General features: G+C 47.3%; 1 protein-coding gene across 5 annotated transcripts in view; it reads left to right on the top strand.

Annotated features, from left to right (window-relative positions):
- RALGPS1 (Ral GEF with PH domain and SH3 binding motif 1) overlaps positions 1-18,961 on the top strand; it is a 322,342-nt gene that overhangs the window by 175,534 nt on the left and 127,847 nt on the right. For all 5 annotated transcript variants that reach the window (XM_060154324.1, XM_060154322.1, XM_060154323.1 and 2 more), the window contains one exon: positions 959-1,085. In XM_060154324.1, the coding sequence (XP_060010307.1) occupies positions 959-1,085 (127 nt within the window). The remainder of the gene's footprint in view (positions 1-958; positions 1,086-18,961) is intronic.

Genomic DNA, 18,961 nt, shown 5'->3' with positions numbered 1-18,961 from the left:
CTTCCCCACATTCTCTTTTTCAAGCTTGCTCTCAGCCTAGACTCCTTTTCTTAAAGCCATTTTATTCAAGGAGACTTATTGCCATTTCCTGGCACTGGGCCTTGACTTGGGACCTGCAGGATGACCACAGCGTCAGTCCTTAGCATCAAGTCTGGAGAACCAGGATTCAGTTTCTATTTCTTTCTTCCAAGAAGCTTCCTTATGAACACTGAGCCATCCCTTCCCTGGTGACCAGCTTTACATTCCAGAGATCTCAGTCATGAAGGCTCTTACTTCTCTAATCTCTGGGCTGTGGGTGCCTGCTCATCCTGTATTTGCATAACTAAATCACCCCTTAGATGACTGCATATGGAAAAGAAGTTTGGCTTATTTTGAGTAGAACACCGTACCCAGTGTAAATATGACACAGTCATAGACCACAGGGAATCTGGAGGAGATAGACCAGATTGGAGAGATGGCCTGGCTATGTGTACAGCATATGCAGGTGAAGCGTATGAGATCTTCCAGGGCCTTTAGCAATGGCAGAGATGTTGAGGAGAGAGCAAGAAGCTCTCTGTGGACACAGGGAGAGAGACCTGATGTGACTGTGAAATAGCTCTAGGTGACCTTGAGCAATTTGCTTTACTCTCTGAGCTCCTTGCTGTTGTAGGGTCTATGCGCCGTGAAGGTGGGTGCTATGCAGGGGATTCTGGCATCGTCTAGAACAAGGGACTAGGTAACTTTGGAGGGTATCTTCCAAGTGTGAGACTATGAAAAATGACAAAGTCGAGGCTATGAAACACTCCATCTCTACATGAAACAGCACCTTAAAATCCTTAGTTGTGCCCAGGATTCTGCACATCATAGACGTGCCTCTTGGGACATTTCCTTTTAGTTTTCATCTGCAGTTATCCTTTCTCTTTTGCTTCTTCCAGTTTACTTCTCTTCTCTCTCATACTCTGTTTTTTTCTCACTCCAGCTGTTGAATCGAAAAGACAAGACCACCTTTGAGAAATTGGACTACCTGATGTCTAAAGAAGATAATTACAAGCGGACTCGGGAATATATCCGAAGCCTGAAGATGGTTCCCAGTATTCCCTATCTAGGTAGGAGTCTGAATTGGATTATTATTTTTTAAGAAACCTGCTCACTGCCAGATAAGATGTTTTTACAATTTCTAGTTGAGAAATTTCCATGAAGCAGCATGGGCCATGGATAAAGAGGTGATTGGTTGGCTCCTTGGGTTAGAACAGGCTATTGATACTTCCTAAAGATGGGAATTTCCTGATGAGGGTCTTGAAACAAGGGATATTCTGCTGCTAATACAAATGATCTGTGAATCCCAAGCCTCCCCAGCCTGCAGCTCAGAAGGGTCACAGGACTCTTACTGGTTTATCCACATCTTCTTGAACTGGGGGAACTCAGGCCCAAACCCCTCTCTTCTGATTCTCTGGACATTATTAATATATAAGATTTGTTCCAACAGAATTATTATAATGATTATTGATTTTACTGATTCGAAAATAATACATGTTCATTGCAAGGAACTTGGAAGAGAAGAAAATTAGTAGCATTTGCTTTCCCACCTAGAGATAATCCCTGTTTTGCTTCATATCTTTTCATTCTTTTGGATGCATATAGAATCTGTATGTTTACTCTGTCGTGAACATTTAATGTTATTACCTGCATTTCTATACTATGACTCAGTCCCATCACGTGGATTTGTGCAACTGGGATCTCTCTAATATTGACATTTGTCTATACATTTTTGCTATTAAAATTTTGCAGTGGGCATCCCTGTTGCAAAAATCACCTATATAGTTAGGAATCTTACCTTGTAATAAATTCCTGGAAGTGTGATTACTGGGTCAAAACTTTGCAAAATTGTGTGCCTTTTCATGTATACTTCAAAACACTCTCCGGAGAGGTTGTAACAACTTATATTTTCATTAGAAGGGGAAGAAATTGCCTATTTTCCCCATGTGCACAAATGCTGTGTATTTTCATGTGCTTTTTCTTTTCCTTTCTTTTTTTCTTGTGCTTTCTTTTTTTTTTCCTTTGCCGGTTTGACGGGTGAAAAATATTTCTTGTGGTTTGGTTTTTCACAGTTACGGTAATTTTATGAAAATTTTCTCTCTCTTTATGATATAAAATAGTATTAAGAACAAGGGAAATAAAGGTTTTATGGAAGTGACTCCTAGTATTTTCAGAAATCTAGTGTAAGTTTTTTGAGATACATTTTTGACAACTTTTAACTGTCCTCTATGAGCATTGTGTATTTAATTTTCTAATTCTTTTAAATCTAATTTGGAAAACTTAATGTTAGTATAAAATTGTCCATTTGACCCAAGTTTTTGAAATTATTAGCATAAAGTTTTTCCTCACTTAATTTTTTTGAACATAGGGTTTTATATAATCACTATAAATGTTAACCTCCTGTGTATGTATGGTTATATTTGCTTTGCATTCCTAATTGTTTTCATTTTTGTTTTCTCTTTCTGTTTTTAATTTGCTTTGCCAGAGGTACGTCTGTTGGTCTTTCCAAAGAATTAGACTTCGTATTTGTTTATCAGTCACATTGTCTTCCTGCTTTCTAATCTACTATATTCCATTAGTCTAGGATGTGCTTTTTTCCTCCACATTTTTAAATCTCTCAAATTGGGATGCATCTTTCAATTGATGCTAACAAAGCATTGTGACATTGTTAAATTGGCAGCAGTTTTTCTTAGTGTTACATAAAATTATGGTGCATCCTAAATTTATAATAGATGACATCCTAAATTTGATGAAATATGGAATTTACGCTTTTGTCTTTTATAATTCATTTCTTCTGCTTTCCTTAAGTTGTTTTGTTATTGTAAACAAATTATTGGCTTATTTGTATATATATTATTCTTTCTACTTTCATTTGGAAAACAGTTAAGGGTATATATTTCCATCTAATTGCTGCTTTTGTTGTATCCTACATGTTTTAATGTATAGTGTACTCAGTGATACCTTTAAATGTTCTGTAATTATAGTTTCAATTTTTCTTTTATCCAAGTGTATTTAAGGTAGTGTTTTTTTTTAATTTTCAAGGGCTTGAGTTTTTGTTTTTGGTTTTTTCAAATGGCTTTATTGAGTTATAATTCCTGTAGCATCCATTTAAAATGTACAATCGATGGTTTTTAGTATATTCACAAAGTTGTACGACCATAAGTGCAGTCAATTTTAGAACTTTTTAATCACCCCAACGAGAAACCCCATACCCATTCATAGTCACTCCTTTTCCTTCTAGCCACCTGCCTTCCACCCCCTCACCCTCAGCCCTAGATGAACTGCTAATCTACTTTCTGTCTTCATAGATTTGCTTATTTGGGACATTTCATATGAATTGAATTGTACAATGTGGTCTTTTATGACTGGCTTCTTTCCCTGAGCATCATGTTTTCAAGGTTCATTCCTGTTAGAGCATGATCAGTATTTCATTCCTCCTTATTGCCAAATAATATTCCATTGAATGGATGTACCACATTTTATTTATCTATCATCATTTGACGGATATGTGAGTTGTTTCACTTTTTGGATAACACTATTTTGGCTCACTATTTCACTATTATGCATAACACAGCTGTGAAGGGCTTTGGTTTTTAAAAATGGTCTTCTCTCTAATTTTTTTTAACATTGTTTTAGAACATATGACACATATGCTTTCTAGGTTTTTTAAAATGTTTGATATTTGTCTTGTGGTTTAATATAACATCAGTTGGTATAAATATTTCATGGGGGCTGGAAAAGATGTAATCTCTCAAGTTACTCTTATCATTACAACATTCACATTTTTCATTTTTGACAACCTGGTCTATCAAGGACAGAAATATGTCTTAGAGTCCCCTTGCATTTCTAACAGTTTCTGCCTTACATTATTTAGTATACAGTTGGCCCTCCATATCCCTAGGTTCTGCATTCATGGATTCAGCCAACTCTCGACTGAAAATATTCTGGAAAAAAAATCCACAAAGTTCCAAAAAGTAAAGCTTGAACTTGCCAGGTGCTGGCAACTCTTTACATAGCATTTAATCGTATTAGGTGTTACAAGTAACCCAGAGATGATTTAAAGTGTAGGGGAGGGTGTGTGTAGGTTATATGCAAATACTATGCCATTTCACATAAGGGACTTGAGCATCCCTGGATTTTGGTATCTGCAGGGGTCCTGGGGCCAATCCCACATGGATACCAACGAATGACTATATAGAAGTTTATAACAGTTGCAGATTCATTATGAAGTGTGTCCCATACAAAATGATCTTGATTCCATTTATTATTTGCTTTTATTTCGTTAGTGTTAATTCTTTGAAATCTGATTTATTTTTCCTTTGCATTCATTTTATAAATCTTTGACTATATTTTGCATTTTAGTTGTTTTGTCTTAAGTGTGATCCTTAAAAACCGTATTTAGTTGGGCCCAATATGAGAGATCTTGCCTTTATTAGGGGAGTAAAAGTCCTTCCCATTTGTTTAGACTTAAGCCATGTTATTGAATTATCATTCTTTTTTCACGCTTCCTTATCCTTTCCTTGTTCTCATCTTACTGCTTGCTGTAAACTACAGTGCCTTTCCTCTCAGATCTGCAGGTGGAGGGCATGTTGGTGTGCGCAGCTCCCAAGCCCATTCCCACCTTGCCTGGGGCTAATCCATTGGAGGATGGGTTGATGGCATTAGGGTGCAGCCCACTGGTTCAACTAGCAGAGGTGCTCCAGGATCGTTAAGGATGGCCTCTTCTCTCTCGTAAAATGATCACATGAGCTGTTGTTGATTGTCTCCTTTCTCTGTGCCCAGCACCTTGCTAGGTATTTTAATGCACCATCTCAATGAATGCCCACAAAATGGCCCAGTGAATAAGCAGGTGCTGAGAGGTTGCCCCGGGTCACATAACTGGAGAGTGGCAGAGCCAGGCCTTGGCCCAGTGGTGTGGCTATAAGCCCTAAGCTCTTTTTTTTATTAATTAATTTTTTTTATTTTTGGCTGTGTTGGGTCTTCGTTTCTGTGTGAGGGCTTTCTCTAGTTGTGGCAAGCGGGGGCCACTCTTCATCGCGGTGTGCGGGCCTCTCACTATCGCAGCCTCTCTTGTTGTGGAGCACAGGCTCCAGACGCGCAGGCTCAGTAGTTGTGGCTCACGGGCCTAGTTGCTCCGCGGCATGTGGGATCCTCCCAGACCAGGGCTCGAACCCGTGTCCCCTGCATTGGCAGGCAGATTCTCAACCACTGCGCCACCAGGGAAGCCCTAAGCTCTTAACACTGCCCTCTCCTGACAGCCTACCTCCACTGTTCAGGTCATTATTTTCCTACTCCTCCCTTTCAGTTGCCACCTGTATGTCCTCTGCCATTTATGACTTGTGGATGGCCTCCATCGGGTGCTATGTGAAGTGGGATGAATTGTCTTGGCTCTTTCTTGTGACACTCTGTTCTTGGACCACAAACCAGTGCTGTCTTGGGCTTCTGAGAGATTGGTCGGTGGGCCTTAGCCAAGGGCTGACTCAGAGAATACCATCTCCCCTTGCTGACCTGTGTCCCTTCTCATCAGACTGAGCGTATGCTCCCAGACCCCTCCCTTTCAGATGAGTCCCCTATTCAGGCCTCTGGCCAGATGCCCCTCGTGCGTGACCATGATGGCTCTCATCAGGCCGCAGGATAGGTCCACACTTGCAGCGGACATGTAGTCCGTGCCAGGGCCCCTTGCCACTGAGTTTTTGGACAGATGCCCCCTCCTTGTTCCTGATCACCTCATCTCAGCTGCCTCTTCCTGGCAGGTACTTCCCAAGAGACTCCGTACGGGCCTCTGTTCTCCTGTAAGACCCTCCTTGTCCCTGAGTGAGCCTAGCTCCACCGCCTGCTCCTATTCCTTCCCTGCTACGAGGATTTCCCTCCCCACTTGAGCCAATCGGACTGCATTTCTCATCCTTGCATCAGAATGACTCCTGCAGTGTACAAGTCAGACTGAAAGAACAGGAGGCGACTCCAATGTGCTTTCTGTCCTCAGGACGGTGTGTGAGGGTTTACCATGGCAGCGGGGGGTGGGGGGCATGGTTTCATTAAAAAGAATGAAGAAAGACCCCATTCTGAGGCTCAGCGGGGCCATCCGTCCTGAGGGCAGCTAAGGCCTCCCTGCACCTCTGATTGCCATGGACATACCCTGCCCAAATCCAGGTTGTGGCTTTAGTGCTGGATTCCTCTTGAAAACCCAACTTGTCCTGGGGATGGATTTGTTTATCAAAAGAGGAAGAGTTACATAATTCCTGGAAGGTCCAATATAGGAAAAAATGTCTGAAACCATTTCTTTTTCCCCTGGCAACGTCCTCACTGTAGGTGTTTTCCTTGGGGGAGAGGGAGTTATTCTCTGGGAGGGACCTGAGGTCAGTCCTCGATATTTCCAGCTGCTTCATGCGTTTAGTTCCTGCTTGAGACTTTGAACGCTGCTTCAGTGGTTATTTGCCTCTAATAGCAAGTATAGGTTTTACTTTTGTAGCGATTCTTTTAAACCTCTGTGGAAGGTTCTACACTAACTGGTTTCCTGGGACTATTCACACATGTGTCTCTTGCTCCATGTAAAGATACCCTCATGTAGTACTGGCACGTTATTAACCACGTGGGTGTGTATTCCATCTCCTTCCAATGCAAATTTTAGAGCCAGTTGGCTGCACTTTGGTGCACTGTTTCTTGTGAAGCATAATTTAAAAAACACTGAGGGAAAAACTTACTACATTTCAAAAATAAGACTCTCTTTGTCTCAAAAAGTTTATTCCCATTTACTTCAAAGTGCAAAAATAGTTGTGGGAAATAGTCAGGTCAGTTATTTGCAGCTTAATTTTATCTGATAGCTACTCCTTGTAAATACCCAGTTCAGGTCAAAGTGATAACAAAAGCAGGCAATGAGCTGTGAAGCGTGGCTGCAGCATTTACGTCCAAGTAGCTTTATGGATTTAGAGGGTGTTTGGTTTTCAGAACCTATAGTTCCCTCCAGGAAATAGCTATTACAAATGTAATAGATTTTAAAAGGTTTAGAGCCTGATTCTAAAAGTAACTATAGGCAGTGTGGAAAATTGTGATCTCTCAAGGAACAAAAACTAGGCATTCTGACAGTTCTGAATAGTTAGAGAACATTTAGATTCCTGGTAAATTTACCCAGACTTCTAATATGTGAAGTAAATTTCTAGAAGCTAAGCTATTCCTTCAAACAGCCAAACCCTCCCATTTTTAAAAAGCAAGGTTTTATGTTCAAATATGGACTCTGAAGTTTAAAATAAAGGCAAGTTGTTTCCAAATTCTGAGTATAAAATTAACAGACTTAAACTGTGGGATATCTAAAAGGACTTTCAAAAAGAAGTGGTCATTGGTCAAAAAGAAGCATTTACGTTGATGCCCCAAAGCCCCCAGAACAGCTGGGGGTGAGGGGCTCACACTCTGAGCCTGAGGGCCTCACACGCCAGGCCCTCTGCAAGGTGGGTGTGTTCTCACCCGGGCATCAGACTTCAGTTCTGCTCTGGTGGCGCTCACGGCCCAGATCTGATCACTGGCAGTGAAATAGAAACCAAAGTGAGCCGAGCACTGTGGAGGGAAAGGCAAAGGAGTGAATAAAGGGGGACCCATCCCAGGCTGGGGGACCAGCAAGGGTTTTCTGGAGGGAAGCCCTAAAAGATGAATAAGCTGGATGAAGAGGTGGCATGTGAGCATCCCAGACAAAGACAACGGCTTGTGCAAGAGCCCTGAAGTGGGGAAAAACATGTTTGCTGGGAAAACTGCCTGGAGAGTAGAGAATCAGGAGGAGGGTGTCGTGAGAAGCAGCTGGAATGGGAGAGAGGGGTGAGGTTGCTTAGGGCCTGCACACTGGGAGTGGGGGGCTCAGGCTCTGGCCTCCACGAGCAGTAGGGGACCAGGAGGGTTTTGAGCAAGGGCGTGGTTGGCTTGGGTTTGCCTTGAACACGGGTCTCCTGGCCGACAGCAGGTGTCCGGCTTGGGGGAGGTCAGGCTGGAGGAGGGAAAACCAGGCAGGGGACCATGCAGAAGCCTGTGGTGCATCACCGTATTTCAGAAACTGCTGGGGTGGGGGTGGGGGAGGGGAAGGGGAAGCCCTTTTGAAAACAGTTCATTTTAGAGCAAAGCCTTGGAGAGACCTAAAACAGTTATCAGTGAGCATGTCCCTCATACCGGATTGGAGACGCATGCATCTCCCTGTGCCTGGGCTTTGAGAATGAAGGATGTGCGCATTTGAGCAGAGATGAAAGGGCACGGGCACGTGCTCTCTTGATCTCCCTCCAGAAGGCAGGGGGCTTGAACTGATGGATGCCGGCAGATCTTCTGCTTCCCAGAACCGAATCAGAGTGGCTGTTGCCCCTTTGGTGGGGGCCTGTACCACCCCAGGACCAAAGTCCGATGGCTCCCAATTTAGGGTTACCACAGTGTTATCCACCTGTCCCCAAGTTTGCCAGCATTAAGGCTAATTCTTTCCTTTAACTCCCAACTGAAAAAATTCCATTCCGCATGCAGGAAATTCAGCCTTTTTTCCCTTCAGTTCCCCACCCCATGTGTTCCCAAGAATCCCCAAGGAATACTCATTTGTTCCACAGATCCATCTTGGTCGTTTCTGGTGCCTCAGCCAGCTGCCTGGCCACAAACCCTGATCCCTCCCTCCAGTCATCTCCTGCTTTCCTACCCAGTCTCTCCAGATGGACCTGTGTACAGCCAGGCTCCTCCTTTTTTTTCTAACAAATTTATTTATTTATGGCTGCGTTGGGTCTTCGTTGCTGCACACGGGCTTTCTCTAGTTGCAGCAAGCGGGGGCTACTCTTCGTTGCAGCGCGCGGGCTTCTTATTGCGGTCAGTGGCTTCTCTTGTTGTGGAGCATGGGCTCTAGGCGTGTGGGCTTCAGTAGTCATGGCACGCGGGCTCAGTAGTTGTGGCTCGCGGGCTCTAGAGCGCAGGCTCAGTAGCTGTGTCTCGTGGGCTCTAGAGCACAGGCTCAGGAGTTGTGGCGCACGGGCTTAGTTGCTCCGCGGCATGTGGGATCTTCCCGGACCAGGGCTCAAACCCATGTCCCCTGCATCGGCAGGCGGATTCTTAACCACTGCGCCACCAGGGAAGTCCCCCCCTTTTTTAAAAAATAAATTTATTTATTTTATTTATTTTATTTTTGGCTGTGTTGGGTCTTCTTTGCTGCATGTGGGCTTTCTCTAATTGCGGCTAGTGGGGGCTAATCTTCGTTGCATTGCGCAGGCTTCTCGTTGTGGTGACTTCTCTTGTTGCGGACCACAGGCTCTAGACGCATGGGCTTCAGTAGTTGTGGCACGCCGGCTTTAGTACTTGTGGCTCGCAGGCTCTAGAGTGCAGGCTCAGTAGTTGCGGTGCGTGGGCTTAATTGCTCTGCGGCATGTGGGGTCTTCCCGGACCAGGGCTCGAACCCGTGTCTCCTGCACTGGCAGGTGGATTCTTAACCACTGCGCCACCAGGGAAGCCCCAGGCTCCTCCTTCCTTAGCCAGGGAAGCACAGCTCGGGGATGGCTAAGGGGATGTCAGTGCCACAAAGAAAAGCTTAAGCCTGCGTTCTGGAATGCCTACTTCCGGAGCCCAGAGCCGTGCCTTTCTCCTCTTTGCCCGATGGCCACGTGATACAGGGCGCAACAAGCCCAGGAGAGCCTTTGATCAAGTTTCTCCTTCTCCAGATAGAGGAAGGATCCAGCCCCCTCTGGGGCCCAGCAAGCAGGGAAAAGCTACCTTCTGATGCATCTCAAACATGCTTCTCGATCAACAGAATAATCACAAAGACACAACACATCCCAAATGAAGGAAACCTTTTCCATTATTTTTTTGAGTCATCAGCTGCATATGGTTTTAAATCTCTCCCTTCCAGAGAGAATTTTGCCTTTACTTTTGCAATCTCAGGATTTGTTACCTTAAAATCCACATTTCTCTGGGACTTCACAGTCTTGCTCAATTTTCACAAAAAGCCAGTGGATGTTATTAAAATCCCCATTTTGCGAATGAAAAAACCCTACTGTTTCACTTATGACTTACCAACATTGTACGCCAGGCAGACACCAAGTTTAACTCAAGACCTCATGCTCATGGCTGGGGTTCCACCCTGCCTTAACTTATGCATCCTCCATTTAACATCTGTCTCCATGGAGAGAAGCAGCATGGGAGGAAAACACGCTGGGGGAGAGGTTTCTTTCCTTCAGGCTTTGCTGCCCAGATCTGAGCAGCTGGTCACATTCGTCCCTTCTGGGGCACAGGGAGGACCTGCAGTCAGCCTTTCTCTGGGTCGAGCAGTTTTGTCTGAACCCCGGAAAGGAGATGAGAGCACGAGCCCATTTTGTGCAAGTGCAGGTGTGTTTCCATAGCAGGAATCTGTGGAGTCATCAGACAACTGCTCCCCTTTGACCCTTAGTCTTTGGACTTCTAATTAGAAGCTGACAATAATAAAAATGACCAGCACTCACGTTTACTTCTTCCACCACACAACAGGCCCCGCACCGAGCGCTTTACACTCATGATCTCATTTAATCCTCCCAACACTCCTTCCTCTGAGGAAGGCACTATTTTTAACTTATGTCACAGTTGCAGAAGCGTAATAAGACTTGTTAAAAGTTTCACCACTTACTACTGCCACATCGTAGTGCTGCGACCCCAGAGCCCCACCACTAACCTCAGATTATGCCATATGTTCCTGCTAACAGACCTTTACCCTCTGGGGAAACCAGACAGTGGGCTGAAGAGAGGAATGTCTCCAGGGCCCTCCTGTGTGGTACAGGGGCTCAAGGTGGGAGAAGGAGGGCCTTCCCAGGGCCCGCCAGCCCTAAAGAAGAGAAGGATTAGGGATAGAGGAAAGGCTAGAGTTTCTCCAGCTGCAGGAATAACGCGGGGCCATTGGGACGTCTCTTTTGGAAAGAGTTAGGACGATGGCCCTGAGAATCTGGAAGATTTCACGTGGTAGATAGCTTCTAAGCTGGCCCCCAACGATCCCTTGTGTAGTCCCTTCCCCTGGAACATGGGCAGAACATACTGACTTGCTTCTAACAAATCCTATATGACAGAAATAATGGGATGTCACTCCGGGATTCGATTATAAAAAGACTGCTTCTCTGTTGGGTGTTGCTGTCGTCTTACTCTTTCTTGGCTCACGCATCCTGGGGGAACCCAGCAGCCATGTGTTTGGCTGTCCTCTGGCGAGGCCTGTGTGGTGAGGGTGTGAGGCCTGCTGATAGCCACGTGGGTGAACTTGGAAGCAGATTGTGCCTGAGTGGAGCCTTCAAAGGAGGCCGCAGCCCCTCCATGACTGTCATCTCATGAGACACCTTAAGCCAGAGATGCCCAGCTAAAACACACCCAAACTTCTGACCCACGGAACTGCAAGACGGCAAATGTTTATTGTTGTGAGGTGCTAAATTTGGAGGTAGGTTGTCACACAGTAATGGATAACTAGTGCATTGCACCAACTTTATCACTACCCCACAATTGTTACTTTGTTGCCCCATCTGTATTGGAACAAAATCAGCTGTAAAACTCCACACACAAAAGACTGTCAGATTGTGGATGTTAAAAATAGTATTGAAATACATTAAGTTTACTCATTCACTCATTCATCCATTGCACACATATTTTATATGAACCCACCATGGGAAAATGAGAGGTGCCAAAGAAGCAGAGGGCAAATCACTGTCCCCAAGGTGCCTACAGACTTGCTGCAGGTGACTACAGCGGGCACCATGATGGAATCAGGAGCAGGTTACAGTTGGGCCTAGAGAGAGACAGACAGACAAACAGGCAGACAGAGGTGAGTTCTACCTAGACAAATCAGGAGATTCCCAACCGCCCCACATAGCAACTTACGCAATGGACAAGTGTCCAATTCCTGTATCGATTTTGGGTTTGCTTTATTGATGGAAATCCAGAGCTGTGACCTGCTCCCTTGTGGAGGTAGGGCCAACATAGAAAAAGGACATAAGTGCTGTTGACAGTCTCCAGACAGAGCAGATGCCTCAGGCTAAACTCCAGACTCTAGAGAGCAGACTGTAGGGAGGAAAGGACTCCCTTTCTCTCCCTCTCTGGTCTTCAGTCTCTAGGGCCTGGGCTTCTACTGGTAGAGACGGAGGTATGTACCCCTGGCAATGGGTGCTGAGCTGATGTCTAGAACAAGGGACTAATCTAGGGGCCAAAAGGGAGGAATTACTTCCTACCTGCCCTGGACTGTTTACGGAGAGGACTCTATGAACCCATACATCCAGGACAAGCCGTTGATGACAAGATTCCTCAGATGTGTGTTATTTTCTGTTTACTTCTCAGAGACAATATGTCAGAGTAGTTGAGAGCAAGAGCCCTGGAGGCAAACTGCGTTCTTTCAGGTCCTGACTCCACTGCTAATGAGCTGAGTCCTCTTGGAAATGTTACTTCATTATCTTTAAAATGGGAATAATCACAGGATCTGCCTCATGGGGTTGCTGTAAAGAGCAAATAAATTATTCCATGTAATGAACTCCAGATAATACCCTGTAGGGAGTAATTATTTTCTGTAAAATATTTATCATTAAAAAAACCTCCTTAATTAAAAAAAAAAAGACTGTCAGATTGATCTCTGGGGCAGCAGGAAGTGCTGGGTCCCAAAATTAGAAGCTAATTTTGAGGGAAGGAAATCTTCTAGGGCAGAGGGGGCGGTTGCCCCGTGGAGAGGAGATGAATTCTGGCAGCTCTGTGAGGAAGGAAGGTGCCTGGGGACAAGCTGATTAGAGCCTGAAAGGTCCCAGGAAGTTACCCTCAGAAAGGCCTAGAGTGTAAGTCGTCCAGGGCTTTAGGGGCCCAGGAGTGCCTGTTCAAGCGGGGGCGGGCAAGATCTCTGCTTCCTGCGGCCAGAAAGGCTGTGCCCAGCAGTGCCATTCAACTCCCATTCATCTTTTAAAAACTCTTAAAATGACAAAAGTAACACATTGTTTGTTGTAAAACTCACACTAGAAAGTCTATAAAGTAGAAAGTGAAAATCCCCTTCCTCCCCTCCTACTTCTCAGAGGCAGCCAGTGTTGGCAGGTTGGGTGTGTCCTTCCAGGCACTTGAATCCACACGGAGAAGTATCAGTGCACATGGGGGTGTGCGAAGAGTCTCGTGCTTTTTAACCAAAATGGGAACCTTTGGGTAGACAGTTTGTTTTGCACCTTACTTTTTGTTCCACTCGAAGTGTGGTGGGTACTGTTCAGTGGCAGCAGGTACAGAACTCCTTCATTCTTCCAAGTGGCTCTGTGGCACCCGTGGCCACGTGGCGCCTTGTTGGACGGGGCCTGGATGTACATTGATTTGTTTAGCCCCAATTGATAAATGCTTAGGTTGTTTCTACTTTTTCCCTTGGACGGGTGGTGCAGTGGAGAACACCTTTTTACTTGTATCTTTACTCACCTGCCAGAGTATTTCTGAAACACCAAGAGCTGGAAGTGGAATTGCTGGGCAGAGGTGACGTGCGACTTTCTTTTTGGTCACTGCTGCTGGGGAACCCACTTCCTGGGTTACAGTTCCACTCCCACCCACGCATGCCAGCCTGCCTGTCTTCTCTGCTCTCACCAGTGCTAGCCATTACCAACCAGTTTCTTATAATGAAATGACAGGTGAAAGATGGCCTCTGGTTTTAGTACACATTTTGCTACCCACTAGTTCTTTGTGCTCTTGACAAAGAAGCTGCTTCCTACTTCAAGCCCGTGCTCCCTGGGCCTGGGCTAGGCAGCCAGGCCTTCAGACCTCCCACCCAGCTGCTCAGCTGCCCCTGCTTCCTGTGTCTGCATCCTGAATGTCTGTCCTTAATTCCTCTCCCCGCGTCCCCAGCACAGCCCTGCACTGCCCTGGCTGTCGGGTTCCCGTGGAGAGGAGCCGATGCCCGGCACACTCACCTCGGGCTCGGTCACCTTTCTGGGCTCCAGGGAGGCTGTGTGCTTCCTCTAATTCTTTCCCCTCTTCCAGATGACTAGGGCGTTGGCCTCTGTCATCGCACTGCTCCGGAAGGCAATTCTAATCCCATTTGCTCTGTTAGCTACCCTTGTGGGTTCTGGGCCACTCCCAGCTCTGCTAAGGGTCAGGGCGAATGTGGCCTGTCCACCCTTGCCCAGGGAGCTGTCCTCCTAATGTGAGATGTCCCTCAACTTTAGGAGGGTACATGTACTGCAGCAGCGGGAAGGAAGCACCCCTGACCCGCCCATGGAGATGGATGTATCATGACCGTCGGCTAGCAGTGGGGAGGTGCTGCGTGTGGAAGGGCTTTGGGAAGGCTGCACGGCTGGGAGGGATTATCTGTGTCTGAGTTCCCATGTTTGGGTGAGCTGACCCGGGATACCCCAGGTCAGGAGTGTCCCAGTGATTGTAGGTACCAAGGCATGTGTCCACAAGGGGTGGAGTCCCAGGCTAGAGCTGGTTCAGGCCTGACTGCAGGATCTGAGAGAGACTAGCCAAGCAAACCCCTGTCCTGAAGGCATGGAAATGGGAGATAAGCCAACACAACAGGGACCCAGTTACCAGATAGTGCAGACCAAGGCTTGGACAAGATAGAATTGGTACATGAGGTGAGAGCCAGACCAGCCACAAGCAGGACACTCCTAGTGCCAAAGGGCGGCGCTTGGTCTGTAGATTGTCCTCCAAGAGGAAAGGAGAGAGGCAGGGCCCAGCCACTTTAGCCCTGGCAAAGGATTGTGAGCCCCAAGAAGCTGAGAGATATTCTCCATCACTGCCCCCTATTATTCTGTGCCCTCAGCTCTGAGATAAATTGGGCAAACAGCCCTGAACTGACTTCCTGACACCTGGGGACCTACTGTCCATCCAGCTGCTTCTGCACAGGTAGGCTGGCTGGCCAGCTCACACACCCACTTCTGTGGGCAGCAGGCTCCATGCTGCATGATTCTCAGACGTACCAGGAAGTGATGATGGGGTGAGAGAGGAGCCTTGGTCATTTCATTTCATCATTGGGGACAGTGATCTAATCCTGCAGAGGCAGGAGCTCAGGAGTCAGACTCGAGCTCACATCCTGAGCATCTCAGGCTGCATGTTCTTGGGCAAGTCACGTACAACTCTGAGCCTCAATTTCTGTGACGTCGAAGGTTGGGTAATTGTAGAACCCACCTCACAGGGTGGTTGTGAGAGTTTAAAGAGACACACATGGTGCCTGGCACATGGACAGCGCCTATAGATTGTGGGTGGTATGAGTGTTATCCAGAGCAAATACTGCCTGGAAGAGCCCAGCAGTGGGGAACTTGTTGCCTCCTATATCTACGAAAACTATTGAGAAACCCGGCGTATCCAGGAAGGGCAGTAAGAGCCCCTCTGGGCACAGCCGTGTGTCAGTCGTGTTTAGTGACACAGCTGAGCCTGGGAGGGCAGGAGTCAGCAGGGGAGGGGCTGGGGAATAGGACGTGATCTAACGAGTAATGGGACAGAATCCACCTAGTTGGCAAAATATGGTCTCCAGAGAGGATGGGGACCAACAACAGCTGGAGTATAGTCCAGACACCTTTCTGGATATAGAGCCAGCCTTGACCCCTGCTCAGCTGGGACCGTGGGAACTTCCCCCATGCCTTCCACAGCCTTGAGCTCCAGCAGCCGCGTTCCTTCCACCAGCTCTGCTCGGAGCCCAGTCGATAAGAGTGAGGACACCCAACCCGAGCGGGCCAGTGGGTCCTCTGGCTGGGAGTTGGCTGCGAGGAGAGAGTCTTCAGGTCTTTGCTGGCACTCAGACCAGGAGGACATGTGAGCTTAGAAATTTCATGCTGGGAAAAGCGGATCCATGCACAAGAAAGAGAGAGAGACCCTGCAGGCAGGGAAAGGGAAAGGGCAGAGAGAGGCTGAGAGGGCGGATTCCTGGCCTCTTGAAGGCTTTCCAGGCAGTTTCTGGTTCCTGGTCCTTGTGAGGCCCAGCTGTGTCCCTGCTCATGGACTCCGGGAGATACCTCATGTCCTTATGTAACCAGCTTATTAAATGAGCTGGACCCAGTCAGGTGTGAGAAGAAACCAACTTTATTTTTCCGCAGTGTCCTTTCCAGCCTACTCTGTGGCTTCGTTCTTTTCCCAGTCGATGCTGAGAACTTAGCGGCCCCGAAGTCTCTCTGCTGTTGATAGTCACGTCACTCCAGACCATCCAGTGTAGGAGTCCGAAGTCTGGACTCCTACAGCCGGTCCTGCTGGAGGCCTGGGGTGGGGGAGGGCACATGCTCGGGTGCCTCCACCAGACCCCGCGGTTCTATTGCCTCCCTCCTGGTCCACTGAGCTTTGTGGCCCTTGGAGTTGGAACAGACGAGACAGACAAGGGAGAGGCAAGGGCCCCTCTGATATGGCCTGTTCAGTCGGAACCCAGAGCTGGCACCCTTGGGTATGCCAGCTGCCCAGAGTACCCACGCTCTGTCTTTTCCCTCTTCCTGTCTTTTCTCCCTCTTTGTTGCTGCTTCTTCAGAATTTCCCTTCGGGGCACCTCTGACTCAGCTCCCTCCATGGGGCAGTGCTTCTCCTCTAGCCGACCACTTATGGCCCCTCCTTGGCTCCTGGGTCTCATGCACCACCCCTCCTCACCATCCAGGTTGCCCTCTGGTTCCTAGGAACTGTGTCCTTGCCTCCCCGCCCCCATCGGTGGGCTTGCCCTTTGCTCCCAGCGCAGTACCCGCTTCTTACTGCTCTCCACGTCTGGCCTGCAGACTTGAGGTGTGAGTCAGATGGTAGTGCTAGACTCTTGGAATGGTCCCTGGAAGCTCCTCTCACTGATTGAAGGAGGGGGAACACCTACCCTCCCTGTGGTGGCAGGGGGAGCATATCATGGGGACGAGTCATCCCCCCACCCCGGGATACTTTTTCTGTGCCTCTTACACAGGCTGCAGGTGGGCAACCAGCTAATGCTGCAGAGCCAGTTTGGGGGCTCCCTCTTGCAAGGAGGGTCTTGCATCTTTTGGTCCATAACGTGGGAGCTCTTATCAGTTATGATTTTGTCCTTAGCCTTTCGAGACTCAGAAAAAACCGAGGCTGAAAGAGTGCCTGTTTAAGATTTTGTTACACTTAAAATGTTCCTTTTTTTGTTTAATCCAGTTCTCTAGCTTTCCTTTACTATAACTGAGAGTTTTTACCAGACTGTATAAAGCAGATGAGGTGCTCTTGGGAGATCGGGGGGACCCCTTGAGCTCCCAAAGAGCATCTGCGGAGTATGAACATCATGGATTCCCATCCCCAGTGTTTGCAGTAGTTCAAAGGTTTCTCTTTCAATCTGGATCAAATTGGCAAGATTCGGGGGGAGGGGGCCCTGTTCAGTGTCACTTGCTTGGGGAACATCTCTGTCTTCCTGCCGTGTTCTGCACACGAGCCCAGCAGGTGGGTGCCCTCCACTGATCAAGGTGTCACTGACTTCCTTCTGGGTCTGCAGAGGCACTCACCATGGAGACCTTAGTAACAGTAGGACCCCTATGACTGTAGGCCTTAGAAGTCCCCAGGCGGGATGGGCGAGGAGGACTGTTGATGTGTGTTGGTTGTGCCGAGTGCCGTTTGCCGGCAGGGGGGCGACTCCCTGGGCACCAGGCGTGGCGCCTGAGCACAGCCCTCTCGTCTCCCTGTTCTCTTCTTTGATGCTGTTGGTTTGGTAAACTTGCTCCCCTTCCTCCATTTTACTTCAGGGAGAGTGGGTTCCACATCTCTGATGGGCTTATGCCTCCCTCTCCTTCCATATAGCTGGGGTATGATTTGACCAAGACCCAGGTTTGGGTATCAGGGTGTGTGGCGTTGGAGAACCAGTGGCGTCAGGCCCTGCTTTTGTTTGGTTCCCAGCTAGTTTAGTAAAGGGTTGCTCCCCCTTGTCTAGTGTGGCTTTCCAGAGCTCTCTGCTTTGGGGTTTGGACATAAGACCAGTGACTGGTAAGGTTGGGCCCTATCTTCCTTTGCCGTCAATCCTTGCATCCCACACACCCGACTCCAGGTATGGGAGGGGGTAGGTGTGGTCTGGGCCGAGGTTGAGGACACCTAGTAGTGTCCAAATTCCACTGTGACCCCCAACACTGACTATGCAGTTGGGAGAAGGGAGTTGAGAACTCTTAGTGCTTGACATCTAGAACCTTCTGGACTAACTCCTGCTGGGGCATTTTACCAGCAGTCTGGCTGTGAGCCTCACTTTCTCCCCTTCTGTGAAGTGAGGGGAACAGTCCCTCCTACACAGGCTGCCGTGAGGTCACGTAAGGAGACACAAGTCCAATTCCAAACACATAGTAGGCTTCAGTAGACATCAGTCTCTCCACAGTACAACTTTGCTAGAAAAGGCTCTCATAGGGCAGCATTACTTTGTCCTTAAGAAGAGAGATTGGTGAGTCCAAAGGTTTAAGTACGTTTTAAATTTTGATATATACCAAACTGCTCTTGCCAAACTGCTCTTCAAAATGATTGAATCAGCGTTTACTTCCACCCAGAGTGCATAGAGTACATATTTCTCCATTCCCTTGTCAATGTGGAGATTGACATTTTTTCGTTTTTGCCAGTCTGCTAGGCACCATGTGATGGTTTATGCTTGATTTAATGTACAACTCTGCTGATTACTGAGGTTGGCCTCTTTTCTTGTTTACTGGCCGTTTGTGAGTCTTCTAATGTGTTTGTGCGCTTTACCAAGTTTTCTATCACAGTGTTTGTATCTTTCTTCTTAATTTGAAAGAGTTCTTGGTGTAGCATGAATATTAATCGTATACTTTTCTCTTGTTTAATATTTGCCTTTCAATCTCAGTCATGTTTTATTTTGTTTTGTTTTTCAGAGGGCAAAAAATTCAGGACTTTCTTTAGTTCTATCCCTTCGTGTTTTCCTTTATGGTTTTGGGGCTTCTCATCAGGCCCAGAGGCACCTTCCCTACCGACAGATTTGTTTTATAGGAAGGTGGTTCTGGCAGCTAGTGTGGAAGTCGGATTGGGACGAGGGAGGTGGAGGCACAGGCCTCCTTGGTCTGGTGGGGAGCCTGTTGCTGTGGTCGAGGGGAGA

This window comes from Lagenorhynchus albirostris, chromosome 7 (genome assembly GCF_949774975.1).
Source record: "Lagenorhynchus albirostris chromosome 7, mLagAlb1.1, whole genome shotgun sequence".
Taxonomy (NCBI): Eukaryota; Metazoa; Chordata; class Mammalia; order Artiodactyla; family Delphinidae; genus Lagenorhynchus; species Lagenorhynchus albirostris.
This window is presented reverse-complemented; position numbering and strand designations above follow the sequence as displayed.